This window comes from Notolabrus celidotus, chromosome 10 (genome assembly GCF_009762535.1).
Source record: "Notolabrus celidotus isolate fNotCel1 chromosome 10, fNotCel1.pri, whole genome shotgun sequence".
In the NCBI taxonomy this organism is placed as follows: domain Eukaryota; kingdom Metazoa; phylum Chordata; class Actinopteri; order Labriformes; family Labridae; genus Notolabrus; species Notolabrus celidotus.
The window spans coordinates 19,234,813-19,262,506 of record NC_048281.1 but is presented as its reverse complement, the minus strand read 5'-3'; the positions used below and the strand labels follow the sequence as shown (position 1 = coordinate 19,262,506).

At 37.7% G+C, this 27,694-nt stretch overlaps 3 protein-coding genes, 4 non-coding genes and 1 pseudogene across 8 annotated transcripts in view; 4 read left to right on the top strand and 4 right to left on the bottom strand.

The window, feature by feature from the left end:
- abca12 (ATP-binding cassette, sub-family A (ABC1), member 12) overlaps window positions 1-7,348 on the bottom strand; it is a 95,397-nt gene extending 88,049 nt beyond the window's left edge. The window contains exons 1-5 of the mRNA XM_034694676.1: window positions 6,892-7,348; window positions 5,779-5,856; window positions 5,520-5,613; window positions 2,027-2,177; window positions 376-491 (exon numbers count right to left, since the gene is read on the bottom strand). Of these exons, the coding sequence (XP_034550567.1) occupies window positions 376-491; window positions 2,027-2,177; window positions 5,520-5,613; window positions 5,779-5,844 (427 nt within the window). The 5' untranslated portion in view covers window positions 5,845-5,856; window positions 6,892-7,348. The remainder of the gene's footprint in view (window positions 1-375; window positions 492-2,026; window positions 2,178-5,519; window positions 5,614-5,778; window positions 5,857-6,891) is intronic.
- Window positions 7,349-8,436: 1,088 nt separating this feature from the next.
- On the bottom strand, window positions 8,437-22,509 carry pofut2 (protein O-fucosyltransferase 2). The gene is made up of 9 exons (XM_034694736.1): window positions 22,133-22,509; window positions 20,246-20,499; window positions 19,907-20,051; window positions 15,837-15,947; window positions 12,966-13,032; window positions 12,640-12,765; window positions 12,017-12,197; window positions 11,744-11,867; window positions 8,437-9,807 (listed from the first exon to the last, which is right to left on the bottom strand). Exons 1-9 carry the CDS (start codon window positions 22,306-22,308, stop codon window positions 9,654-9,656), a joined length of 1,338 nt encoding a protein of 445 aa, XP_034550627.1. The 5' UTR covers window positions 22,309-22,509; the 3' UTR covers window positions 8,437-9,653.
- The window catches only part of LOC117820796 (tubulin alpha chain), a 30,553-nt gene continuing 25,253 nt past the window's right edge, over window positions 22,395-27,694 (top strand). Inside the window, exon 1 of one of the 2 annotated variants that reach the window (XM_034694731.1) lies at window positions 22,395-22,507. The gene's annotated coding sequence lies outside the window, so the exon portion shown is untranslated. The remainder of the gene's footprint in view (window positions 22,508-27,694) is intronic. The other variant, XM_034694732.1, reaches the window with a different exon arrangement.
- LOC117820844 lies at window positions 23,297-23,415 on the bottom strand. Its single transcript, XR_004632864.1, has one exon. It is a non-coding gene; the product is annotated as a 5S ribosomal RNA (ribosomal RNA).
- On the top strand, window positions 23,868-23,986 carry LOC117820843. The gene has a single exon (XR_004632863.1). It is a non-coding gene; the product is annotated as a 5S ribosomal RNA (ribosomal RNA).
- Window positions 26,098-26,216, bottom strand: LOC117820842. Its single transcript, XR_004632862.1, has one exon. It is a non-coding gene; the product is annotated as a 5S ribosomal RNA (ribosomal RNA).
- LOC117820841 lies at window positions 26,670-26,788 on the top strand. Its single transcript, XR_004632861.1, has one exon. It is a non-coding gene; the product is annotated as a 5S ribosomal RNA (ribosomal RNA).
- On the top strand, window positions 27,393-27,526 carry LOC117820833 (annotated as a pseudogene).

The window sequence follows — 27,694 nt, the reverse complement described above, 5'->3', positions numbered from 1 at the left end:
GTACACACTTTGGTATGGGGGTTATAAAATATCTAATCAGATTACATCAACAGAATTCGCCAAAATGGATGATGGAGGCGGGCTGTCCAGAACACAACATTAGCCAATCCTCATACAATCGGGACAAGTCCAGATTCTTTCTCTTGCTTTAATCTGACCTTGTTTGTTGAGTGTGTCTTAATGGATTTAATTTTTGAGTTTGACCCATCTATTTTCTGAAATAGTTTTTTAGTTGTCTGCTATAAATCTGTTCTTAAAAATGGCTCCTTGGAAGGTGAGTCAAATAAGTCCCCAAAAATGTCTCATCCTGTACAGAAAAACTTTGATATGTGGACATGTGATTATAGTATTACAGCGTGTAGGAGGATAACATACCCACAACGTTCATCAAGGCCTTAACCAGAGTTACAGGATCTTTCAGGGGGTCTTCCATCAAAGGAAATTTGAATGAATCCCCATTCATCAGATTTCCCCATTGGGAACTCCTGAAGCTGTCATACAGAGTAAAGAAGTCAGACAAAGACATTTAAAGAATATATTCACAGAAGTCTTAACAAAAGGTGCGTCTACAAATGTTGTCAATGTGTTGTGGAGCAGTCTTAAGCTAAGTGAGAATGCATCTAATCATCACTATAATCTATAGCAGGGGTGTCAAACGTAAGGCCAGCGGGCCAATATCGACCCGCCGTAGTTTCACATCCCCCACAGGACGACTTTGCAAAGTGAAAAAATTACAGAGAAGACATCCACTGCAATTTTTCAATAAAAGCAACTGATATTTCAGATTTGTCCTCTGCAGGTCGCATGCAATCATAGTGCTGATGGAGCGCACTGAACAGCTCTACGGGACTATTTTTCTCAAAGTGAGGAAAAAAAATATTTGCAGTTTGCATAATCTGGTTGAAGTTCATAGACTTTTTTAGAGCATTTCATGATCCAATCAACATAAAAAATAATCAAGTTTATCTTGTCCATTATTTTAATCTATCTGTTCTTTTGCTGTAAACATTACATACTGTGTCAGGTGAATGGGAAACCTGTGTGTTTGTGTGTTCGCAGCAGGTTTCAGGGCTTAAAGAATATAATATTTAGCCCCACTATGAGACTCATCATGGAGAAAAATACAACAGCTGTTTTTGTAAAGAGAAAGTTCATTGAATGTGAACATTTTCAGAATGTACTTGTACTTTGCCGCTATTTATAGGTTATTATGTTGTGATTTTATTGGTCCAGCCCACTCAAGATCAAATCAGGATGGATGTGGCCCCTGAACTGAAATGAGTTTGAAACCCCTGATCTAAATCTATTTGTTGTTGTGTGTTTTTGTATGCTAACTAGATATTTGTCAAAATGGCAAAAGGGTTCTATTCAGATCGTTAGTGGTTAAATATTAAGCTGAGATGACGACGAAACACTTCAAAAATTCTAAAACAACAATAGAAAAGTTTTCCAAGATGAAACCTGTTCTGTTACAAAAGCTAGTAGAGCAAAGGGTGGCTATGTCAAATCGGAGGCGGGACTTTGGCTCTTATAAAACACATGAAGTTTCACTAGAAGTTAATGGAGATCTGCTAAGCATCATTCAACATGCCAGCAGACCAGAGGTTAGAAAAACTGGTTTTTCTGTCAGCCCTCATGAAGTATTCAAATCTCAAAGCTTTAGTCGCAATAGTGGTGAAAACACTTGTGAGTCACTTTGAGTCACTGATGTTGGAATTTAAGCTTGGGCCTCAACAAAGTGGACAGGTTTCCATGATACAGGCCCTCATGATTATGCAACTGCATGTTACTTTTAAAGCAGATACAGTTTAAAAATGAGAAAGACTGCGGCTCTCTACTGCTTTGTAACAGATGAGGAAAAGCTAAGCTTGAATATTTCAAAGGATATTAGGACATTCATTCAAGATAAGGAAACTCAATGGAGCAGCATAAATACAGTGACACTTCCTGACAATATCTGTTTGGTGATTCTACAGTTCAAATAATACACAATATATAACCGTGATGATTAATAGAGTGGGAGTACCTTCCACGTGTTGAGGAATCCTGCTCTGACTTCGATGCACTTGGGTCCACAAGTCGTGATTGGTTGTAACAGTGGCTGTCTGTGTTGCACATGAGCGTCTGCAGGAAAGGGAAGAAGCCTGTGCTTGGTAGGTTTCGGGGTCCCACATAACCTGGAAGAGACATCACAAATTCAATAATGGAATGTTTCAAAAATCCAAGTAGAGCATGTCCTTTTCTTACTATACTGTTTAGAACTAACCAAGGCAAGAACAGAAAATCTTGAAATAGTAGCCAGAGCAGCCAGAGAAAAACTACACATGAGGCTCAGAGGTCTAAACAAACGAAAAAATAAAAACAAAAACATAACTTTTTTTATCTTAATAACGATTGCTATTCGGACTAGCCGTGTCCTCCTTTTTACTGGATTGCCCAAAAAGTGTATTAGGAAACTTGAAGTTCATAACACTGCTGCCAGAATATTAACTCAAGAAATGAAAATACATTTAATGTGAAGAAATGAGTACAGTAATAGGGCAAAATCTGCCTCCTAGACCACTTTTGTGCCTACTTGGAAGTGTACCAGACTCTTTGAGGACACAAAAGGAAATAATTCAATTTCTTTTAATGTTGGCAAGGAGGGCTACAATGACAAAGTGGGTGGGAGATGAATCTCCATCTATTATATTGTGGAAATCTCTGATATCGGATGTTGTCACTTTAGAGAAGTTGAGATACTGTATTGGAGGAAGAGCTCATCTTTTTAAAAGAAAATGGGAGAAACCTCTGAATCTTCTAAATATTAAGTGCAATTTATAATGAAGATACTTAAGGGCTTAAGGATTGTTCTACTAATGTACAATACAACTGTCTATTACAACTGTGCTATGCTGGACTGATGAATGCTGGATGTGACTATTAGACCAACTATGCAAAAAGTATTAAGATGTCCTGAGCTATTGTTTTTAATGTGAAAATCAATAAAAAGAATGTTCAAAAAATAAAAAATAAACTACATTTAAAAAAAAAACACTGCTGGGGCGCTGTTGGCTTAGCTGTTGAAGCACGTCCACCATAAACAGAGGCTATAGTCCTCTTCAGACCAGTTTCTGCTTAGTCTCCTGGCCACAACTGTTTTCTTTTTGTATATTTTGCTGTCAATTTCCATTCTCACTTCCTGTCAATTAGTTCCTTAGTGAAGCATCCTTTAGGCTGCATGCTTGTAAGTATGAAAGGTTCTCTAAACATGAACTAATACACGTTTTTGTCAGCATCTTACTTTAAATTGGTTCCAGGAAGAGTAAAAGCCTGTCTGTATTATTGAAGTCACTGTTGTATCATAAACCACATACCAGCGGAAGACAAATATCATAGACTTTGTAAACTAGGTTGAAAATGTATGAATATGCTTGTCACTGGTTCACCTGTTTGAATTATGTTTGGTTGGAAATGATCACAACTATGTAGCCCAATGTCTAATTATTTTCTTTCAGGACCATATCTGATGAAAAGATAAAGAGCTTGAACTAATATCCATGTGCCTGTATCACTAGCATGTTAGTAACTTATACCATCTTTTGTCGTGAAACAATCCTAGCTATTGCTGAGATTTCAAACAAAGAAATACGGATACCATGTATATCAGGTTACTTTCAAGCTACTGTGACTAGACTGACCTTTCTGATGTTCAATCCTGTTAAACTATTAACTCAGAAAGTTATATTTCATATTGTCAGAACACAGAAAGAGAATACTGTCTTAGCAAACAGACTGTTAAGCACAGTCGTGGTATGCATAGGAGACATTATGAAACCTTTAGCATGCACACTGACTTTAAAACACTGGGTTACAAAAGACTGCACAGAGCTAACACCCACAGCAATACAGCATAGAGTTCATTCCAATGTTTACATAGGAGAACAGTGAAACTGTAAATCAGAATGACAATGAAGGTTGAATACTATATGACAGAGGACGGGTTTGAAAAGAGGATATCATGTGAATACAGTTTCTAAAAACTGCAAGGAAAGCAAATGAAGTTCTGGGACAGTGTTCTGATTTATCAAACATTTTAAAATGTGGAATGCTGTGAAGTCTATCGGTTTATTAATTCAGAACATAAGTGGGTTACTGTTTAACAAGAGAAACATAACAGGTTTTTAATAATGATCACATGGCTGGATCTTATACAACTAAATTGCATAGTCTGGTTATCGTAGATCAATTAAGACTGTGTTTGCAGAGTATTCCTGAACACTACATTAAATCATTAAAGGCCACTGCTTGACATTCACTCCAATCAGGTGTTACACAAGGTTTTGTTACCTGTCTTGGGTGTGGTCTAATGCTGTTCCTGTTTCTGGCCACCATTAACCACCAAACTGCACTTAACATGAGAGGGTAGGTTCTATTGTTCACGTCCACTGAACTGATTCTTACCAGAGCACACAGGGGCTATTGTGTTACACATGAATCTCTACATGGATGGAATCTGATCCAGGAAAAAAGACTGAACAAACAAAAGTGGGAGGTTGAACCAGTTACAGTCACTACCAGAACTGAGACGGTTGTTGTTTCTTAAATTGTTACTTTTATTGATGCTTTATATAAAGCAAACATGTATACTGTATCCCAGTGAAACATATCTAGAGGAGGAACTCCTGATGTTTTTAATGATGCTGAAGCTGTTATGAATTGAAGTATTATGATGTTAAAATGATAAGCACATTAAAAAAACAGGCTTTGATTGAAAGGCTTGTTGCATATTTTCACAAGCTAACTCGCTGCTTTTTCTGCCCCTCCCCTCCCGCAACAACAAACTTCTTCACTCTTATCTTTGGCTCAATGTGGCAACACAAAAGCCAAACCTTTCCCCTCCCTTCTCACGCACCTTTACCCAATTTGATCATAGGTGATCAACTGCATTTCAAAAGTAAAATAGTGCAAACACCACGTCATACGCGCAAGGGACAGGCTCGGATCTGAAGAACCATTTATGTTGCAGTTGAACTTGCACTTTGTTTGCCCTTATTGTGAAAGTATGAAAAGCCGCCATTAATTAACACTTTCAACAAAAAGCCTGCAGTCCATGTCAGGTATGTATTGTGTCAATACAAACTTGGGCCCCATCATAACCTTTTATTCTTCAGTATGATGTGTGGGAAACCAGACAGGATGTCAGATTTATCAATGGGTCTGGTATGTCACGATATCAAAGAGATTATAGTCAAATAATCTCAAATTCAATAATCTAGAGTTACAATGTAGATAAGGAGGCATGAGAGATAAAGTTTTGATACCAACGACGGGAGTTTGTAATTTATTCCATTGAGTTTACTATCATTTTTTCTTTACTATAGTAGAGATAGGAAAGCAATTTAAAGTTCTGGTTTGTTATACAGAAGTTAGTTTTGTTCAATACACTTTGGTACACCGTAAAACATCCTATGCTTGGGACAGGTTGTATAAAAAATCACCAAATCTAAGTACTTTTCCCTTTGCCGTTTAATACTTACAAGTGTTCTTTACTATCGGTGGGAACTGGTGTCGGGTCACAGCAATGATGATGAAGATTATCAGAGGCCAGATGATCAGAGTCAGGGACCATAGCTATAACAGAAGATTTCAATCAAACACTTGTATTTAGTTAATGGAGAGTAAAATTCTCATCACTAAGTATTGCTACAATATGGCTTATCCAAGGTGTAATGGCTGGTATTGATTTACGAAAAAAGACATTGAAATCTGACATCAGTGTGCCTGAAAGTCACTTACCGGTTGTCTGATGACTGACAGTCCATTCTTCCAGAGAAGGAGTCTCAGCTGGTGGAGGAAGGCCATCAGTAGAGCGGCCTAAAGTGAAAACAAAAATATATATAGAAATGATCCATCAACTTTATCTGTGTATCTTTCAGGATTTGTGTAGAGTAGCTGATTTCATCTCAACATTGGGCAAAATGTTGGCCACAGTGTCGCAAGGTTTTTAGTCCACACCTTTTTGATGTGGCCCACTTGTGGAACTGACTTACACATAGGGGGGCTAAGTATGCGGAACACTTAGGCCTCTAGGATTGTTTTCTACCTCTCCACTTATCATATCTACATCAACTTCTCACATTAAAGTATCTCAAACAGGTTATATTACTGTTTATATCTAGAAAAGTCACTGTGGTTTCAGTTTACTCTGGATTTTGAGTACCTATTTTTTCAGCAAAACATGCACAAAATGTCAAATGAGGTATTCATTTTTAGTTTTTATTAATAGTTTATTTACAATTGGCAACCAATTGAAGAAAATTTGTAAAGAAGTGCAGTGAAATCTGCTTAACAGACACATAAACAAATTGAATATGAATTGAAGGAATTGGTATGGAAGAGGATTAGGGCCAGCAGAGAGATAAAAAGAAATTAAGGTCGATTTTTTTTTAATTACTATAATTATTCTGAGAAAAAAGTCAGAATTCTGAGATTAAAGTCAGAATATTAAAGTCAGAATTCTGAGGGGAAAAAAAAAATCAGAATTCAGAGATTACAGTAATTAACGTCATAATTCTGAGATTAAAGTCATTAAATTCATAATTCTGAGATTAAAGTCAGAATTCTGACTTTAATCTCAGAATTCTGACCCTATTCTCATAATAATAATAATAATAATAATAATAATAATAATAATAATAATAATAATAATAATAAAAATACATTGGCCCTTTTTTCAAGTGGCCCTAATCATCTTCCGTACATTGGCATTAATTGCAGATACATACACTTGTTAGTTCCATTTTTAAGAGCTATAACGTTTTTGACATTTTCATCTTGGAGTATCTTTTCCATGTGTAGCTCACACTTGCTCCTAAAGCAATACTTCACTGTTACAAAAGGGTCACCTACCTTTCTACGTCTGTCCTCTGTAAAGGTCCAATTATGCGTTATCTGACAGTAGCTCGTAGGATCGTTGGCAAGTACATGGCGCTAGGTGTGACCTAGCAGGATGTCTTTTCCATCAGTCGGTTATTGAATTAAAACAGAATAAACACACGCTCTGAAAAAGAAACCCTGAAATCCTTCTTCTCTGGCAGCGCAGGTTTTGTAAAGTGTTATCACAAGCTTGCCTCCCGGCTCCTGTCCTATGTGCACAGCTCCACCTGCATGTGGGCAGGTAAACGTGATGGGCGTGTAGCCGACTGCTGCTGCATGTTAAGTGCTCATAATAACAGAGGTGATACAAAGCAAGGCTAATGGGGAAAATTACCAACATGTGGGTCGCTTATGATTAAGCAATAACAGGGTGGCTTTGGGTGCCCCCTCTTGCTGAAGTAGAAAGTTATCAAACAATTGTATGCTTATGATTCTTATCGACTTATACAGCAAATAAAACCCTACTTTTATACTTTTCCAAGGTGTATGACGGAAGTTAATCACGTGTTATTGTGATGTATGAAGACAACCATGCTGGTCACATTTCTAAGTTTGTTTGGTAATATTCCTGCCCTTATTTAAAGGTTACAAAACAATTATATTGTTCTATTCTATTGTTCTAAGGTAGATTTATGACTCTCAGTTTCCAAAGACTGTATGGTGTTGTCTGGGAGATAAAGGCCTCCAAGGGGGAAATCCCACTCATACCACATAGGGGACCTACTGGGAGAAGTCAAAACAATAAAGAGGGTTTAAGAGGAGCAGCACTTCTTAGGGAAATGTGGAGAGGATAAACACAACATAAATCCATGTCATACTGAGATGCTGAGTCATACTGTCAGACAAAATCAAAATGCTTAGAGAAAAAATCTTAATCAAGAAACTAGCAAAAAACATAATGCAGGAAATTGATGCCGTTTTCAGCAAGAACACTCTTTTATATTAAAGCTTGATGTGACTGATGAAAATCTCTCTCTCTCTCTCTTAATTACCCACCTCATCACTTTGCATATAGTGGCTGACACTGATCAGTCTGAATGTCTGAAAGCCAGTATTTTCATGAACTACTTGTTAGAGTATGATCTTTCACAGACATGAAATCTGAGTCAGGACATTTTTTTGACGGTAACAGCAGACAGGCGATTAAAGTATTGAATTCTATTGTACATTCTTTTAATAAGTACAAACTTTAAATAAAATATGAAACACTTAACATTATGGAACTTCAGGTTTGAGCTTGGATAGGATAACATGGGGAAATGTTTATCTGTACATATCAATAACAGCTTCAAGAGTATCAGGAAGCCAGCTGGTAAAAATGCTGAGTCATCCAATGCCAAAGAAATAACTATTATGAGAGTTATCAGATAATCTATAATCAAGCAGTATTTTTCAGAAGCTTTCTTCCAATAAGATGAACTCTTGTGTGTAAATGCTATGTGATTCATTGCTTTTGGAAATATAGATTAAAAAAAACAAAACATGTTTACCTCATTCACATTATTGTTTCCTGAAATGTTTGAATTCTGATAAAATCTTTATTAGACATCAAAAGAACACATCTTGTGCACAAACAATGTCATGAGACAATGCCCATTCAAGATCAAAAATGTGGGCACCCTCAGATATGCAAAAAATGCATTGTCAGATAACAAATGTACATCTGGCTGGCACGGTGGCTCCTCTGTGGCATTTCAAATCTTGATAATGAAACTATCACCTTCAAACTATTATTCCAAATAGTTTATGTCTGACAGATGTCATCATCTATTATTTGAATTTATAGGTACAGAAAATATTTTTCAACATCAATAATACCGTAATAAATATGAATACTGGCACTGCATACAAATATCAAAAAGCAAGACATATTATTCCACATGAAAACTGAAATATTTTAGAAGAAAAAAAATGAAGACAGGCCAACTTTCTAACAAATCATAAGACAGGAAAGTTATGGTTATATTTAAAGCTACCTTGTGTTGCTTTTGACCCATAGTGGTGCTTGAGAGCAGTGTCTTTATTTAAGTGGTCCTTTGATTGGAAGCATTTCCTAACATTTTTATCTGTAGCTGGTGGTATTATCACGCTTTAAAGTAGAGCGATGTGCAAACACAAGGCAGCAAGTGGGATGAACACTGCAAGCACATAATAAATGAAAACTTAGCAAGGTTCAGAATACTTATGTATATGTGGAATAAAGGACTAGCTTTTTGGTTAAAAAGGTAAACACATCTGTTGTAAAAAGAAATCTCTTTGATTAAAAACTGCATTATCTTCATGCTGTGCTTATGGGACACTTCCGTGTTGTGTTTGTGGTACATTAAAGATACTTAAATACGGACACATGGGAGGTTTAACAGCTATGAATCTCACTAAATGTCAAAGACGACACTATCTGTTTCACTCATAAGACACGTGTCACAGGCAGGCATGAGGCTTGAACGTTCAACACGCAACCTACAAATTATTTGCAGATTGACTAATTAAACGTGACAGTAAAACATGTTGGGCAGCACAGTCTTGGCCCTTTGTTCATAAGGTTCAGTCACAGTGGTCAAAATAGACCTGATTGCACAACTCTTCAACCAAAAAAAAAGTAAAAAAAAACCAAAACATCATAAAATAGTAAACGTATCATGTATAGTTCAGATTAATGTCCCTTTGATTTTTTAAACACTTCTTTGAAACACTGGTTTTGGCACTTGCGTGTGTTAGGTAAGTCACAGGTCACATCAGTAGACAATTTTCCAGTGTGTGGGCTGTTCACATTCTTTCTCAGTGTCCCCACAGAATCGATTGTATGTCGTTTTAGGATCAAAACCAATGATCTCCCTTTCTTCATGGATCCGGAAAGAGAAGGTGGACACTGATGTCCCTATAAAATATCTACAAACAAAAGAAAACATTAAGGAAACTCACACTAACACAAAAGATACATGTACCTAGGAAAATCATAGACATAAGAACACAATGTACGGGCACCCTGGCCAGTTTTTCAAGCACAAATACTTTCCATGGGTAGGTAGAATAGTCAAAGGTTATGAAATATCTGAGTTTAAACCAGTTTCTAAGTTGGCTAAAGGGTGAAACACATATACCTGCACAAACTCGTTATCCAACAACCTTTTTTATTTTACATTAAGCAATCACTTGTTGGTTCAGCTTAAAATCATGTGATAGCCCGACACTCTTCTAATACAGTGTTTTGTTGTTGTAATAAGTGCTGAATGTGGTTTGGCATTGTTATGCTGGGATCTAAAAGGTCTTCCCTGGGAAAGATGTGGTCTGGGTGGCAGCACATGTTGCTCCAAAAACTGCACCATTGCATCCCCATACTATCACAGCTGCTGACTTTTGAGCTGTGTGCCAATAGCAAGCTGACTGGTCTCTCCCCCAAATGAACACATATTATTCCTGAAACAATAACATTTTTCATAGTCAACCTTTGATAGGAAATATAATGTTTAAATGATTTGCAAACCATTAAAATCTGTTTTTAATCAACATTTTACTCAGTGTCCCATCTTTTTTTCAGATTGGGGTTGAATTATATTTAGCATCAGTGGTGGTTAACAAATTAGAATTAGACCCAGATAGGAATTTACTTAATAACATGAAAGTGTAATAGAAATCAGTTAAAGAGAAGCACTTCTATAGTCATTGGAATATTTTTATCTATAAAACTGATTTAGGACAATTACCACTATACCTCACTGAACTTCTTAAATACCCAGACCGTTTTAATCCGACTCGCACCTCAAACCAGCTACTTTTGCTTGTTCCTCGAGTTCGGTCAGAACTGGGAAAAACTGCCTTTTGTTTCTCTGCTCGTGACTCCTGGAACAAGTTGCAGCAGTGTCTTGATTTAAATGCACTTTTAACTTTCAGACAATTCAGAATCTTAATTTTTAACCTTTCAACCCCGCTCTGCAACTGTTTTAGCTAGGTTAACCTGTGTGTATTATTTTATCATTTGCATCATCTGCCCTTCTTGTTTTTAGTGCTTTTATACTCAATCCCTAACACCTCCTTTTATTATTTTATTTGACCTTTTAAATGTTTTTATTTCCAAATCAAAAAAAAAAAAAAAAAAATTATCCCATTTGATGACTTTGATACTCTTGATGCATTGTTAATTGTTTGTGACTGTTTTTTTAAATGACACTGTAAATGACTTGATCTCATTGTAAATGAGGGTTCCCCTTCGATGATCTCTTGAGATGAATAAAGGTTGACTGACTGATTGATAGTCAAGAAACCTAGTTCTACTGTGAGGAACTTTCACTTTTAGTTGAGTTTGTCGCCCTCTATGGGCAGAACAGTGCCTCCTATCTCTTTTGATTTTGTCTTGTACACAAGAAAATAGTGTTTTCTGACAAAAAAAACATACATCTTTTTTAATAGGCTATTAATTTCAGTCTGTTTTATAACCAGCTAAAATCATCATAGGATCTTTGAACAATTACATACAGATATGTGAAAGAATATGTACAAGGCTTTGGGAACAGTTTAGGAACCATGGTGAGGTAATAATCTGTAGTGTTTGCTTAAAATGTATTATTTGAATAGGACATAAATGACAGCAGAGCCTCTTCAAAGTATTGGGTTTTTTTTGCTGGTTATTTTTCATAAACCAAAGTACAAAACAATTTTTTTGTACCTGATGAAAATGATAGATTTACATTCCACTTAAGGTGAGTTGGCCACTCATGCAGCACATATGTTTTAAGAAAGTCTTGAAAAAGTTAAAGGTTTAATTTAAGCCTCTCAGACTGAAACACTCCTCACTGTGAAATAAACACATATTACAGAGGTAGTTTACCTGGCATGTGCACATATCCACTGATCAATGATGGCCACTCCTCCATCTTTTAGGAGTTCCAGGTCCTGTGCTGATGTCTCAAACCGCACCATTTCAGGCAACAACCTTCTAAGCTCCTTCAGTTCTACAGCAGAATAAAGTTAGTTTAAAATTACTCACAAAATAGTACCACTTTTGAATGTACCAACCTCTAAAACATAACTCAAGAGCTATAAAAAAATATTGAAACATCCATATCGATACAACAAATATACTGTATAAACGTGTCTTTACCTTCACCATCTGCGTCTGTTGCAACAAACACATATTCCAGTTTGTGCTTCTTCATCAAGCTGCGCATTTTTTTGACCGCCCCCTTCAGACTGGGCACATCCTCTCTGTGCCCCCAGATGAAGTCCTTCCTACGCAAGTGGACCCCCAGGTATGGACCACCTTTAGCTGAGCCTAGCTTAGACTACAGAGGAAATAAAAACACAACAAACCTGTGAGGTATTTTTTGTTTGGAACTCAAAACTTGGTCATTAGAAGCCTAAAATAATGGTTGATTTCAAATTAAAGTGACCAAATACCTATATTTAAAACTGCAAAATTCAACAAATGATTACTTCAACCGCAGTATGAGACATGGGTGATTTAATAGCACCTATTTTGAATTTGTTTACAACACTTAAACATGTTTTCTTAAGGTGCACGCAAGCACAAAAACAAACCTTATCTGAACTGCAGATGTGTTTAGAGGACAACAGCAGGAAATAATGGAACATGATAAATAATGTTGTGATGTATGTAGAAGATGGTAACAGTCTCATGCTGCATGACATTTAGCTCATTTCAACAGCCTTAATCCCCTTTTGAACAAACACATCCTTGTGTCACATTCAGACACACTGACTCACTCTCATGCGAGTCCAATCCTCACTGTAAACTGTGTGGTCTCTGTTGTCTGTAGAGTTCAGGTACTTTGCTCTGAAGTCATCTCCTATGAGTCGCAGGTGCTTTGAAAAAACCATGCTGCGGCGGGTCTGCACCAAACACGGACAGATACAGAGGAAACAAAAAGAAGAGAGTCAGTCATCGATTACAGTTATAAAGCTCTATAAGACAAGTTATTTTCAGCTACAAGCAAAGCAATGTCTCTGAGCTGAGATACTGAGCTGAGCTGATTCTACCCATCATTTTTTACAGAAAAAGGTGAAATATATCAGCTCATTACTTTACTTACATCCCAGTAATCCTTCCCAGCGTAGTGATCATGAAGGAGTGTCTCTGCGCGGTCAAGCATAACAGATCTGTAAGATATCAGTTTTACAAACAAGTTAATCCCCTTCAGTGTGCCCAGGATCTAAGAGAAGAAAGAGTAAGTGATACCATTCTTTAACTACAAGTAAGACAGATCATATTTCAGGTGTTCACAGAAGTGGAATCAAAGACTCCACTAATGTATAGAAGAGTGCATAGTGATTTGGCTGGGTGACACTTTTGGATCCATATGATCAATCATGTGCCAGGACTGTGTCTTTTAAAGTCACATAGTCCTTATGGAGTAGCCTGCACTTCATCTGTCATCTGATAGGACAATGGGATTAGACACGATTAATGGCATTAAATTAACTTTGACCTAAGAAGCTTTCCCTACATAGTACCGCTGTATTTTATCCCTTCTTTTTTTCCCACCATCAGCTGTGGTCAGACAACATGACCTAGCTGAAAGATGTTGTTTCACTTTGAAAGATGGACCAACGTCCCTTAAGATTTTTACTGTTAACATTTTTCAATTGGATCACAATGATTTCAGACGCCTGACACTGATACCACTTACAGCCTTCAACACAGCAGTAGGGGAGAACGGGGTTGGTTGTCACACGGGTTGGTTGGCACACTCGCTATATCTCGCAACCAGAGGGCGCTGTCTCTTAAATTGGGGTATGGACATTTCCAGAATTAAGATCAGAGCTCACCTACATAGTCTTCTCTGGAGTAAGACAGCTGAACTTGAGGTGAGAGGACTTTATGTGTTTTTCATGTCAAATTGTAAATATTCAGCTCCTCAGTATTTTTCTTCTAGGCTTTTAAACGATGGGTTTATAACAAAACAAGTGTTACCCTTACAAAGGGAAAGCTATAGTTTAGATTATCATTAGCTAGCTAGCTAATGGCTATTAGCCTTGATGCTAGCAAAAAATTCCAGTTGGGGTTGGTCGTCACATTCTCTTTGGGGTTGGTTGTCACATGTAACAACCAACCCATATGTTGGCAAAATCATGCATGGTGAAATGAGCTGGAGTGCGCAGACCCTACATTTGCCATCACTGTAACTCAGACAGTGACTGCATGTAGCCTAGTTGAGTAGGCCATTATTGTTAGGCCTATTTGTTTGGTTCTTTATGTTGTTATATAGGCTGGCCTAAAGATGTGTTTCCTGTTCATGTTCCTTGATCATTTTATGTTAAAATACATTAAGTTATGTAGGCCTATCACTTATCAGTGCAATTAAACTTTCAAATTAAGTTCTGCCTTCTTGCCTTTTTAAAAATATTTTTCCCATTGAAATACCATTGTGACAACCAACCCCATAGTGTGTGACAACCATCCCCATGAAGGTTGGTTGTCACAATGTGTCAGAGTGTCTTTGATAGTTAATTGCCTCTTTGTTACAATGAGTTGGAAAATGATAGGGATACACATTTCAAGCCAACACCTTAATCTTCAATTTAATGTAAGAATGACTATTGAAAGATGTTTTGATGATGAGCAATCATCAAAACAGTAAAAAGTGTGACAACCAACCCCATTCTCCCCTACAGCATTTGAGCTTCCCAACCAAAGCCTGATGTCAGAGGAAAACAACTGCTGTATGAATAGAGACAGCTGAGTTTGAGTTGAGAGGTGACCGTGACTGGATTGTAAGCTGAAACATGCGTAGTTGTCTAATGAAAAATATTGATAAAATCATTACTATTATTATTATTAAAAACAAATTTAATGTCATTTTATTTATTGTAGGGTTTTGTCAAGAATTTTCTGAAAATGTCCTCTGACAATCTAAGTGCTACTCTTATTTCTTATTTATTTTCTTACGTTTTCTGTATATGTTTAATATTCTGACAATATTTGTGGGGGTTATGTGTTTCTGTATGTTTTGATACATTCTTTGAATACCCTGTAAAATGTGAAAATCAATAAAACATGTCTACAAAAAAGGTTGATAAAAAAGTTAATAGTTGTAGGATGATGGTCGGTGTGTTCTCCTTCTTGCTTCCCACACAGACTCTTTCCCAGTCCCTATGGACCAACAACAAGAATCAAATCACTTCCTACACCCAAAGACCTCACCTACAGTATCAGTATTCATTTGTTGTAGTCGATTAAAGATATTATCTTTTACAGAAATGTCCAATTAGAGGAGCTTCCCTCTCTCAAGCTCTTACTCAGACCTGTGTTGGTGTTGACGGTAAAGAAAAGACAGTTCATTGTGTTTTGGATTGGAGTACATTTAGGGACATTTTCAATCTTTGTATGTTTAATCCAGCATGGGTACAGGGTAAGATGTTTTTCTGACTCATGAGCAAAGGTAAAAAAAAAAATCTGTAGTCTGTTTGTTGGAATCTGTTACTTAGAGCTCCTGTGAGGAACCTTTGTTTAGCATCAACTTTGGTGAAAACATACATCTAATCTCTTCCCCTGAGTTCCCCTGTAAATGTGCAAGTTGTCTTTTAACATTCAAAAATATCCCTCTCTGTGTCTTGGCAGTCGATTTTGTGAACACAGTATTTTTCTGCAGAATGCTTCAACACTCTTTCCCTGACAACTGTACTGCAAAAACAGTTTCATGCATTAAAAATGACAATATAGAAATAATCAAACCGTACACTGTTGGATTGGAAAGAGGCATCAGTATTAATTTCAGTTAATTTCAACTCCTTAAAGAAGCTTAAAACTTAAGTCATGAAATAAGGATTTACAGAAATAATCAAGCTCAATAAAATTTTGATTATTATCTCAAAATCTTTATCAGCAACAAACACATTGAAGCAGCTTCTTATGTGTCTACAGTCAGTGTATTTTATCTCAAGGCGTTGCCTTGTACACTCACGTCACAGTGATGTTTTTCTGAAGAACCGGAGCCATGATTGAGGCATGGCCTTGGGCTGATATGCATGTAACATTTCGAGCTCTTGTCTCCTCAAAGCCCCAAAACCAGCCCCTGGGAAACACACAAACAAGATCAATTAAAAAGTGCATGATAAATGGAGTGAGGAGAGATGAGCAAGAAGAGAGGTAGAGTTTAATATCTTTAAAACACAAACACTATGATTTGAATCAATCACTGTCTAAAGTAGGTCGAGTGTTTCTGTTCTACACTTTCCATTCTTTAATTACAAGTCAGCTTCTTTGTCTCCACAGAAGTATCGTGGCATAGCTTTCACTTCACTGCCATGTGATCGTACAAGTTGAACAACTGGTTTTTCAATTGACATATGCTCGAGATTTTTTTATTTTTTTTATTTAACCAGGAGAAAACCACATTGAGATTAAAAATCTCTTTTTCAAGTGTGTCCTGGCCAATATCGCAGCAGCACATTCCAGAAAAGTTGCAGACAAACAACACATAATTCTAAAACATTACAACATATCACGGGGTTCAGAACAAAAGTAACAGCCTGTAATGAACCTCAGAGCTCCATGAAAAATGGTGTTCAGAGAGTGAAGGCAATGAGTGCATACATACATATATAAAACATCACCATAATTAGTTCTTCATACTGTGTATGTTTTTTTTAAATAACCTGGTGCAATTTTATCCATGCAATAACTTACCTTACTATCTATTTATCAGATAGAAGTATACATAATGTGTATACATCTGTAATAATTGCCATATTTTATTATATTTTATTTTATTTCATTTTATTCTATTTTACCTTTCATCATTACTATTATTATTGCTATTATATCTTCAGCTATGTAAGTACATTGTTGTATTCCCCTGTCCCGTGTAGTAAGCTACGGTGGCCCTGAAGGACAAAACAAAAACAAAAGATCAAACACTTTTACAAAGTTGGAGACAAATTTACATTTTGGAAAACATTTTTACATTTTACCAAACAAAATTACATCAGCAACACACTTTTACCAAAGCCAAAATAAATTTACATTTCATTTTTAGAGAAAGGGAATGTACCAAATACCAGAAGTGATGGAGTGAGGGGTCATTTAGTTTGTTTTGATGGAGAGAAACCAAACGGAGCGACATGGTTTACATATTAGGACATCCTCAGGTCTCAGAGTGAGGTGTCAGACCTCAGATGAAAAAGCATCAAGTCTCCGGAAAAGCTCCGCCATATCTCCACAAAACCTTCATCATGTGTCAGAATTCAGAAGAAACGGCATCAGACCACATAGCCTCAGACTAAACGGAGTCAGGTTAAAAGGAGTCAGACTTAACGGTAAAAGTGTTCCATTGTTTGTAAAATTGTCTCCAACTTTGTAAAAGTGTTTCATCTTTTGTAAATTTGTTTTATTAAATGTAAATTTGTTTTGGCCTTGGGAAAAGTGTTTTGCTGATGTCACTTTGTTTTATAAAATGTAAAAATGTTTTCCAAACTGTAAATTTGTCTCCAACTTTGTAAAAGTGTTTCATCTTTTGCAAATGTGTTTTGTCCTTTAGGCCCACTGTAGTAAGCTGCTGTAACAAAATAATTTCCCCCAATGTGGGACCAATAACGTATATCTTATCTCTTATCTTATCTTATCAAAGGCATGAAGGTAGTGTTTCAGAGGCTCAGGGAGTAAGGGGTTAATGGTCATGCTCTGCCTGCATGCATGAGTCATGCAGCTTGTTAAGCTCCGTTCAGAGTTTGCATGTTTGGGGAGAGACGGGCAGAGCAGAAGTTTGTGTGCCCAGTTGATAGTGTACCTGCTCCTCCTGTTCCTTCTTTTCACAGTTTTATTTGAGTCGCTGACGAAAAGTAAGTGTTTGATTTCGTGTATAAGTATTTTCATGAGTGTTTGTTTATATCCCTTTATTTCCTATACATTTATACATGTCAGTGCATTTTTAGTTTACTGTGTACCAGCGCCTTATATGTTTACTGTGTGTGATTTTTTTCCAGACTATTACAATATTCCTATTTAACTGTGTGAGAAAGGAAATAAATACTGCTGGCCGTACGGCAGCTAAGTGCACGCACCGTCTCCTCATCCTTCCATGTATCCTGATCGATACACCGTCCTGAAAACTGCCTACACTAAAACGAGTTAGCCCTACCTACCTTTACCTCTTCAACAGGTAGCATCAACCAGTTTTTTATTTGCGGCAAAAGAAAAACATGACTTGTTTCTGAAATAGAAACCCAACCTCACCTTCAACTTCTGAACGAGCTGTTGAATGTGAAGCTTAAAGGACAGTGAATCCTCAATTATAAATCCCAGGTATTTATAAAAAGATACAGGCTCAATCACATCACCCTGAGATGTAGCAATGGAAGGCAGGTTTAATGGCTTTGTCTTTGAATTTGTAAACACCATGAGTTTTGTTTTATCAAGATTCAATAACAACAACAGCATAGTGAGCTGTTCACGTGACAGCCAAAACATTGCTTGTGTCCACGTTTTTTTAAGAGCCTCCTCGTTGTGAATCTGTTGATCGTAGCCAGAAAGAAGTCACACGTGCATATCAAAGTATGATAAGTTGACCAAAAATATGCACAGCTGACATGAAACAAGAGTCCCTCCCTCCTTAATCTAAGTTTCAACATCTGTTTGACAGCCAAATCTGTTGTGTACTTTTCTACGGAAGCGTATTGCATTCACATGAGGAAAAGAATAATCTGCTGTTTTTCTGAATTAATGAGTTATTTGTCACGGAATTACAAGAAAAGTTTTTGTAAATAAAAAAAACCTGCGCTGTTTTTCTGAATTAAAGACATACTGCTATAGTAAAATCACATTAGCACCTCAAGGCCACGCAAGGAAGTAAACATGCCCCGGTTGTTCAGTTTAATCCAGTTTTATTTTGCTTTGGGTTTAACCCTCCTGTTAGGTTTATTTCTTAGGGACGGCAATAATGTTCCTGGGTCAACTTGACCCGGGGCATTTCTAATGATCCAAAAGTGTCAGAACCCAACAAAATCCCACTAAACATTTTTTAAATCTCACTATGAACTCCATTACTAACCATTTAAATCAATATTTAGTGCAATGGTGTTCTTCAATCCTCAAAGATCATGGTTCAATGAGGATAACTCACTCCTTTTTTATGAAAATTCATGTTAAAACTTTTTTTAATATACATTGAAAAGCCCTAAATATATAAACACAATAGATTTACATGACATAGATTTTGGATTATTTTATTTTACATTTTGATTTATTTATTTTTTTCATGAAGTGATGTTGATAAATTAACAGGAGACACCTCTTCTGTCACATGCTACCCAGATTTTTATGCTGTATTTAGCTGGTTTGGAAGGCATATATTACCTAAGATGGAAGGAACCTCTGAAAACCATCACTAGCCTTTCATCCACTGTGACATTAGAAATGCAAAATAATACTTTTAACATCTTTTTTTTTTTTTACTTTAAAATGGTTCAATTTGACCCGCAACACAACAGGAGGGTTAAAACATTGGGAGATACTTGTGTCTCTGAGTAACATAGATGGTTTTGTTATTAGCTTGTCAACATTGTGCAGGCACCTGAGGACTTTGCTGCTGTTGATTTTCAGGTGGGCCTCCTGATAACTCGTTCATTCAGAAAAACTGAGCAGATTTTTTTCTCACGTGAATGCAATACGCTTCCGCACTTGTCTCCTCCTTCATGTTCTGTAGTAAACTGTTGGCAGGTTGCTGGTGTCTGCAGACTGTGTGATGGTTAGCTTAGTAGAGGCTGCTTATAGCAAATTGCCCCTAGAAGGATTAATAAAGTTGTTTGAAATGAATTGAGGGAATCATGTGCATGTATGTATCCCTGTTTGATAAATTTGTGCTGGTGTGTCTGAGCATTCACTGGGATTGAAGGATTGGGCAGTGATGTCACTATAATAAGGAAGTGGACAACTTGTAGCACTGCTACTGCCAAAAACTGTCTAAATACTTCATCTAAAGGGTTTAAATTTGTATTCTGTGGATTGGAAATAGTGTTTTGTGCTTTGTTGCAATACCTGTAGTAGCCTTGTTTATCTTTGGAGTACATCAATTTCTCAATACAGGGCCTCTCATCAACTTTTTCCTCCCATTTCCCATCAGTCCATCCTTCAGCGTAGTTTTGCAGAACCAGAACCTTGTCGATGAATGGGCCTCCATTCTCTACACCAAAGGAAAGCACAAACACAGAGCTGAGTCTTAGGCTTTAACTCACTTATAATCAGCTTAACTATCAGTGTTTAAAAAATACTTGGTGTATAATTAGTATATGCATTAACTACAGCTGAGTAAGCTGCTTGTGTTTAAATGCAAGATAAGGAAATATGTCCTCTGAGTCACCTAAATTCAAAGCTAACCTGCAATAAACTCCTCATACTCAATGACAGGGACATTGGCCTGCAGGCTGGTGATGCTGAAAAATTCCCCCCATGGGATTCGCATCTGGTGGATGTTGGGGCTCTGCCAATGGTACAGACGACCCCATGGAGGAAGCACCAATACCCAATCATCCCCCTCCTTCCTGAGTGTCTTCACCAGGGAGGCCATGCGGATATAGACATCTCTCCGCAAGTTAAAACCCTCTGGGGGATTCACATCATACAAGAGGTACCTGAGAGAGCAGGACAGAAAGAGCAGTAGTTAGTTTTTTGGTGAGTGGAGCGCTGTCTTTAGAAATACATCAAATCTATCTCATTTAGTAGTAAGCATCCATGATCCTGTTTAAAATGACTAGCATCCTCTGCTATTCTTCTAATTAAAAGAATTAAAAGAGGGAGCAGTGGAGAGAGCTGAGCATCCCCATTACACTATAGTTGGAATGTGAAGTCATGAACGAATATCTGTGAACATTAAGACCATTCAATAATTAAATAATACCACTGTACTGGCAAACCTCTAAATCAGGGGTGTCAAATATCCTGTCCACAGGACGACTTTGCAAAGTAAAAAAAATACAGAGAAGACATTAACTGCAATGTTTCAATAAAAGTAACTACTATTTCAAATTTGTCCTCTGGGGGTCGCATAAAATCCTAGGGCTGATGGGGCGCACCTGAACGCAATCCGTGACTTTTTTCTCAAAGTGAGAAAATAGATGACTTGCTGTTTGCATAATCCGGTTGAGATTTGTTAGTGCACTATAAGATGATCCACTAACTACTAAAACTAGTACTATACTCCTGCATACAACACTGTCCAGCAAGCAAACTGTTCATGCTGGAGCTGAGGGGTCCAAAATAGTCAACTTTACCTTCTTCATTATTATAATCTATTTGTTCTTTTGCAGTAAACATTACACTCTGTGTCAGGTGAATGGGTAAACTGTGTGTTTGGTGTGTTCGCAGCAGGTTTCAGTACTTAAAGAGTTAAATATTCAGCCCACTATGAGACTCATCATGGCAAAAAAATACAACAGCTGTTTTTGTAGAATAATAGTTCATTAAATATGAACATTTTCAGAATCTACTTGTACTGTTTTGTACTAAAACAAAGGGACATATTTAGAGTTGTGGTTTTTTAGTTATGATTTTACTGGTCCATCCCACTTCAGATCAACTTGGGCTGTATGTGGCTTCTGAACTGAAATTAGTTTGACGCCCCTGATGTACATGTTAGTACACAAGAAAATACAGTGTGTAACTGTAGTGAGTTGAAAATTGTACTAGGTGGTAGGTCAACATCGAACTTTATGCCTTTATATAACTAGTCCTGACCGACTACTAAAAAAACATCTCCTCCTCCTCGTACTTAAACTGATAGGCTTATCAGAGGAGGTGAATTCTGGCAGACAGACAGAAAAACGATGGTAAGATGCTAAAATAGTAAGAGTAATCTCAGATTATTAGTCTGCAACGTTATCAGATTTAAAGTGCGGAGAAAGGACAGCACAAAGGCTGAAAATATAACCATTCATACGCCGATATCCTCAATAAAACGAGTGTTTTGCAAGTATCACTGAATGACTGGCTATGAAATGGCAACATGGTCCCAGGACACAAGAAGTCCTCAAACTAACAACTATTTGAATGGAGTTTGGAAACGTCTCCCTTGCATTCACTGCGAGGGTTACGAGGCTACAAGCGAACAGTTTAGACACACGGGATGAAGAAACAGCTGTATCTGTGTGCTGTGTGACCTGGGACTGTTAGTTACTGCTAAACAAAAAAAAAGAATCACTGTTACTCCTCTTCCGTTAGCATACAGTAAAGCTAGCTAGCAGTAACTTCACACATCAGTAAACTCACCGTAGATCTCTAGCAGCAGCGATGGAGACAGTAGCTGTTTGGCTGGCACTAAAAGCATTGTCGGTGATGACTCTGTCAAATGTAGCAACAGATACCAGAATGGATAAAAGTAACGATGTAAAGGAATTAAATGAATTAATGAATACTATCGGTATATGTCCTGCTCTGTGCGCCATATTTCCTCTCAGCCACGCACTTCCGGAAGTGAAAAAAGCGTCTGTGTAGTTGCCGGGCAACCACTCCTGATGTGCAGCGCGGTGTAGACGGTGATAAGTCCGTTCGTCCGTTCGTCACAGTTTAACCGTCGAAAAAGGAATCCACTGTAGGTGTTTAACGTTCATTGGTACACGGACAGGTCTTTAACACTTCACTGTGGTAAGATTTGTTTATGTTACTTTTTGTGATATCATTTACACCTAAACATTGTGTCTTATACAGGGGCGTAATGGGGGGAAAAGTGGGACTGACTAAGTGGGGAGGGGAGGGGGTCCCTTAAAGCTGGGGTTGGTAGTCAGATTTAGATTAGACACTTTTTGTTATACTGGTTTAAATGATCTTTATTATGGGGCGCCGTTTGTAAAGTTGAGCACACCGAAAATAACAGCAACATTTAGCTCCAAAACGTCATAAAAATGTAGAGTGAATTTTTAAAAGTCAGTTGTTTTTTTTATCACATTTAGAGGAGTATTTGTGATATTCTTCACATTTCATTTTATTATGAAAAATATATTAAGTTAAAATAATTGTTAAATCCAAATGCTAAATATAAATCTAAATGTTAAATATAAATATAAATTTTAAATATAAATATAAATGTTTAATATAAATATAAATGTTAAATATAAATATAAATATTGAATCTAAATCTAAACGTTAAATGTAAATATAAATGTTAAATGTAAATCTAAATATTAAATATAAATCGAAATGCTAAATATAATCAAAATGTTAAATATAAATCTAAATGCTAAATATAAAGCTAAATGCTAAATATAAAGCTAAATGCTAAATATAAATATAAATGTTAAATGTTGCTCTGCGATCCTAAATATTTAGCTGATATGCAAATTCACACTGCAGCCCAGCAGAAATACCAAAATAAAAGCTTCATAAAGCGATACAGATATCCCAATCATCCTCTGCTGTTTTGTAGAGAAGTGCAAAAGCTTACAGCACCTGGTATTCCCAGGCGGTCTCCCATCCAAGTACTAACCAGGCCCGACCCTGCTTAGCTTCCGAGATCGGACGAGATCGGGCGTGTTCAGGGTGGTATGGCCGTAAGCGAAGGAATAGGAATCATGTTGGCTATATAAACATAGTCCAACATCATGTTATATTGTTTAATTTAAACAAGAAGCAAGTTGAGATCATAGTAAATGAAACAAAATGTTCACATAATGCGCACAAAATGAGCCAAGTCAAGTTCCTATCTCTATCAGGAGGAGGAATAATATAAATCAGATATAGTATTTAAAAGCTGATTGTCTTATTGTAAATTAATGTGGCAATTAAATATAAACAGGGATATATATATGTGGGTTTAATGTAATTGTTTTGTGTTTCTAATGTGCTATCATCACCAGCAGAGTGGTCATGAAGTGTTAAATACCTTTTTTTAATATAAAGATTTGTTGTATATTCTATGATCTCCACTTTCTTATTGTCTAAATTGAATTGGCTAATACATCATGATGTTGGACTATGTTTATCTAGCCGTCATGACTTCTAGACCTTCGCTTACGGCCATACCACCCTGAACACGCCCGATCTCGTCCGATCTCGGAAGCTAAGCAGGGTCGGGCCTGGTTAGTACTTGGATGGGAGACCGCCTGGGAATACCAGGTGCTGTAAGCTTTTGCACTTCTCTACAAAACAACAGTGTGGGCTGTTTGCTCTTTGGTGGATCTGGACCGTCAAAGCATCTCTACAATTAAAATGTTTTCGTATTACCACGTTTGTCCAAAGCAACATCGAAGAGTAAATACCACACAAAGGAGGAGGAGATAATATTACTTTCTAATTTCTACATTCTTGCTAGAGTGTGCTGTATTTTTTACATTTAAAATGTAGCCTATAACTTTGTAACCACAGCCCATTATGCAACCTAGTATCCTCTGAACTTTGGCATTTGACTGATGAATGATACATATCCTTCACTATTTTAATAATAATAATAATAATAATAATGATACATTTTATCTAGAAGCGCCTTTCAAAACACTCAAGGCCACTTTACAGACAACGAAACATAATAAATAAAAACATGATAAAATAAATAAAAACAAGCAGAGTTACACCAAGTTAAAATGAGGCAGTGAAGTTAGACAGGGAATGCAGTTTGAAACAGATGAGTTTTAAGTTTGGTTTTTAACAGGGGTAGTGAGTCAGAGTTTCTAATGTCAGGTGGGAGTGAGTTCCAGAGTTGGGGAGCAGAGCAACTGAAAGCTCTGCTCCCCATGGTGCTGAGACGGGCAGAGGGCACAGAGAGGTGGAGGGAGGAGGAAGACCTGAGGGAGCGAGAGGGGGTGTCAATGTGGAGGAGATCAGACAGATATGGACGGGAGAGGTTGTGAATGGCCTTGAATGTGTACAGGAGGATTTTGAAATTCACTCTGAGTTTGACGGGAGCCAGTGGAGCTGCTGGAGGACGGGGATGATGTGGTGAAAGGAGGGGGTTCTGGTAATGATGCCGGCTGCAGAGTTTTGGACCAGCTGAAGTTTATGGAGGGATTTGTGAGGGACACCGAAGAGGAGTGAATTACAATAATCGATACGGGAGGTGACGAGACTCTGGACCAGGATGGCAGTGGTGTGAGGGGTGAGAGAGGAGCGGAGATGGTTGATGTTGCGGAGATGGAAGTATGCAGACCGGGTAATGTTATTGATGTGCGAGTGGAAAGAAAGTGAGCTGTTGAGGATGACACCCAGACTCTTTACCTGAGGGGAGGGGGACACTATTGAGCTGTCTATGGTGAGGGAGAAACAGTCGACTTTGGATAAGGTGGATTTAGTGCCTATGAGGAGGAGTTCTGTTTTATTGCTGTTAAGTTGAAGGAAGTTGGAGATGAACCAGGATTTGATCTCAGAGAGGCAGAGGGTGAGGGAGGAGGGTGGGAGAGTGGACTCGGGTTTACTGGAAAGGTAGAGCTGGGTGTCATCCGCGAAGCAGTGGAAGTGGATACCAAATTTGCGGAAGATATTGCCGAGTGGGAGAAGGTAGGTAATGAATTGGAGGGGCCCCAGGACAGAGCCCTGGGGCACACCTGAAGTGACGGGGGAGGGTTGAGAAGTGAAGGATTTGAGTTGGATGAACTGAGTGTCCTGTGAGGTAGAAGTGAAACCAGTGCAGGGGGGTGTTAGTGATGCCTATGGAGGAGAGTCTATTGAGGAGGATGGGGTGAGAAATGGTGTCAAAGGCCGCACTCAGGTCGAGGAGGATGAGGATGGAGATCAAACTGGTATCAGCTGCCATGAGGAGGTCGTTAGTGATCTTGATGAGGGCTGTTTCTGTGCTATGGCAGGGACAGGAACCAGACTGGAATTGTTCATAGAGGTAATTACTGGTGAGATGGGAGTGGAGTTGAGAGGCAACGTTTTTTTCTAGAATTTTGGAAATGAAAGGAAGGTGAGAGATGGGGCGGAGGTTATTGAAGTCATTGGGGTCTGAACCAGGTTTTTTCAGGGTGGAACTGACTGCTGCAGATTTGAAAGGGGTGGGAACTGATTTCAGTTTCATAATACTTTCTTTCTCAGTCAAAGTGTTTTATACGGAAGCCCTAAAAGGACATGGTTAAATAACATTTATTTTCTCCACTTTCACGAGATAACAAGTTGATTTCAGTTGATATCTTGAGATCTCAACTTATTCATCTCATTATACTGGGAAAATGTATCCCGTTAAGTACAGCTGTGAATTCGGCAAAGAGCAAACAGCACCCTCTGCCGTTGTTGTGGAGGAATGCAAAAGCTTACAGCACCTGGTATTCCCAGGCGGTCTCCCATCCAAGTACTAACCAGGCCCGACCCTGCTTAGCTTCCGAGATCGGACGAGATCGGGCGTGTTCAGGGTGGTATGGCCGTAAGCGAAAGTCTAGAAGTCATGACGGCTAGATAAACATAGTCCAACATCATGATGTATTAGCCAATTCAATTTAGACAATAAGAAAGTGGAGATCATAGAATATACAACAAATCTTTATATTAAAAAAAGGTATTTAACACTTCATGACCACTCTGCTGGTGATGATAGCACATTAGAAACACAAAACAATTACATTAAACCCACATATATATATATCCCTGTTTATATTTAATTGCCACATTAATTACAATAAGACAATCAGCTTTTAAATACTATATCTGATTTATATTATTCCTCCTCCTGATAGAGATAGGAACTTGACTTGGCTCATTTTGTGTGCATTATGTGAAGATTTTGTTTCATTTACTATGATTTCAACTTGCTTCTTGTTTCAATTAAACAATATAACATGATGTTGGACTATGTTTATAAAGCCAACATGATTCCTCTTTCTTCGCTTACGGCCATACCACCCTGAACACGCCCGATCTCGTCCGATCTCGGAAGCTAAGCAGGGTCGGGCCTGGTTAGTACTTGGATGGGAGACCGCCTGGGAATACCAGGTGCTGTAAGCTTTTGCACTTCTCTACAAAACAGTAGTGGGTGCTGTTGGTTCTTTGCCGCATTCACAGCTTAAGTTGAAGTCCAATTTTTTAAGCTCCCAGTGCTTGACCAATGCTACTTATTTATTCAACCTCACATTATTTCAAGAGGGTGTATTGCACTTCTTCGCCTCAATACATGTATTAAAAGTCCTCACACACCAAGGAACAAAACTGGATGAAAACTGAAATTCAATTTCAATTTCAAGTTCATCAACTCCAGCTGTATGTTGTTCAAACAGTGCTTGTAGCCCAATGATCATACTCATGTTGACAATAACTCTTAGCTTTAATTAAATAGCATTTAAAAGCTGATTGTCTTATCTAATATGGAGGAGGCGATTCAATACAAATAGGGCTAGCTAGATCTTTAACTTTTTTATTTTCTAATGATAATTTAGTGGTAACAATAAACTATGTTTGCTGTGTGCTATCATCCCAAGTAGATTTGTCATTAAGGCTCATTTTGTGTGTATTATGTGAAGATTTTGTTTCATTAACTGCTTCTTGTTTCGATTAAATAATACAACATGATGTTATGCTATGTTTATATAGCCGTCATGAGTCATAGAACTTCGCTTACGGTCATACCACCCTGAACGCGCCCGATCTCGTCCGGTCTCGGCCAATCTCATCTCGGAAGCTATGCAGAGTCAGGCCTGGTTAGTATTTGGATGGGAGACCGCCTGGGAATACCAGGTGCTGTAAGCTTTTGCACTTTTCTACAAAAACAGCAGCGGGCGCTATTGGTTCTTTGTTGGAATGCAGACCATCATAGCACCTCTATATTTACAATGTCACATTTTTTACATTTCATTTAGAGAACGCCTGTGTCAAAAGCGACATAGGCCTTCATCTGCAAGTTAGTACAGCATAGGA

What these genes read in the sequence shown, in the direction of transcription:
- pofut2 (XM_034694736.1), bottom strand. Translation starts at nt 22,308, where the DNA reads ATGGCGCACAGAGCAGGACATATACCGATAGTATTCATTAATTCATTT. An exon ending in CTGGGAAGGATTACTGGGAT is followed by an intron (nt 12,766 to 12,965) that starts GTAAGTAAAGTA and finishes TGTTTGGTGCAG; the next exon opens with ACCCGCCGCAGCATGGTTTT. An exon ending in AGGATTGGACTCGCATGAGA is followed by an intron (nt 12,198 to 12,639) that starts GTGAGTCAGTGT and finishes TTTCCTCTGTAG; the next exon opens with TCTAAGCTAGGCTCAGCTAA.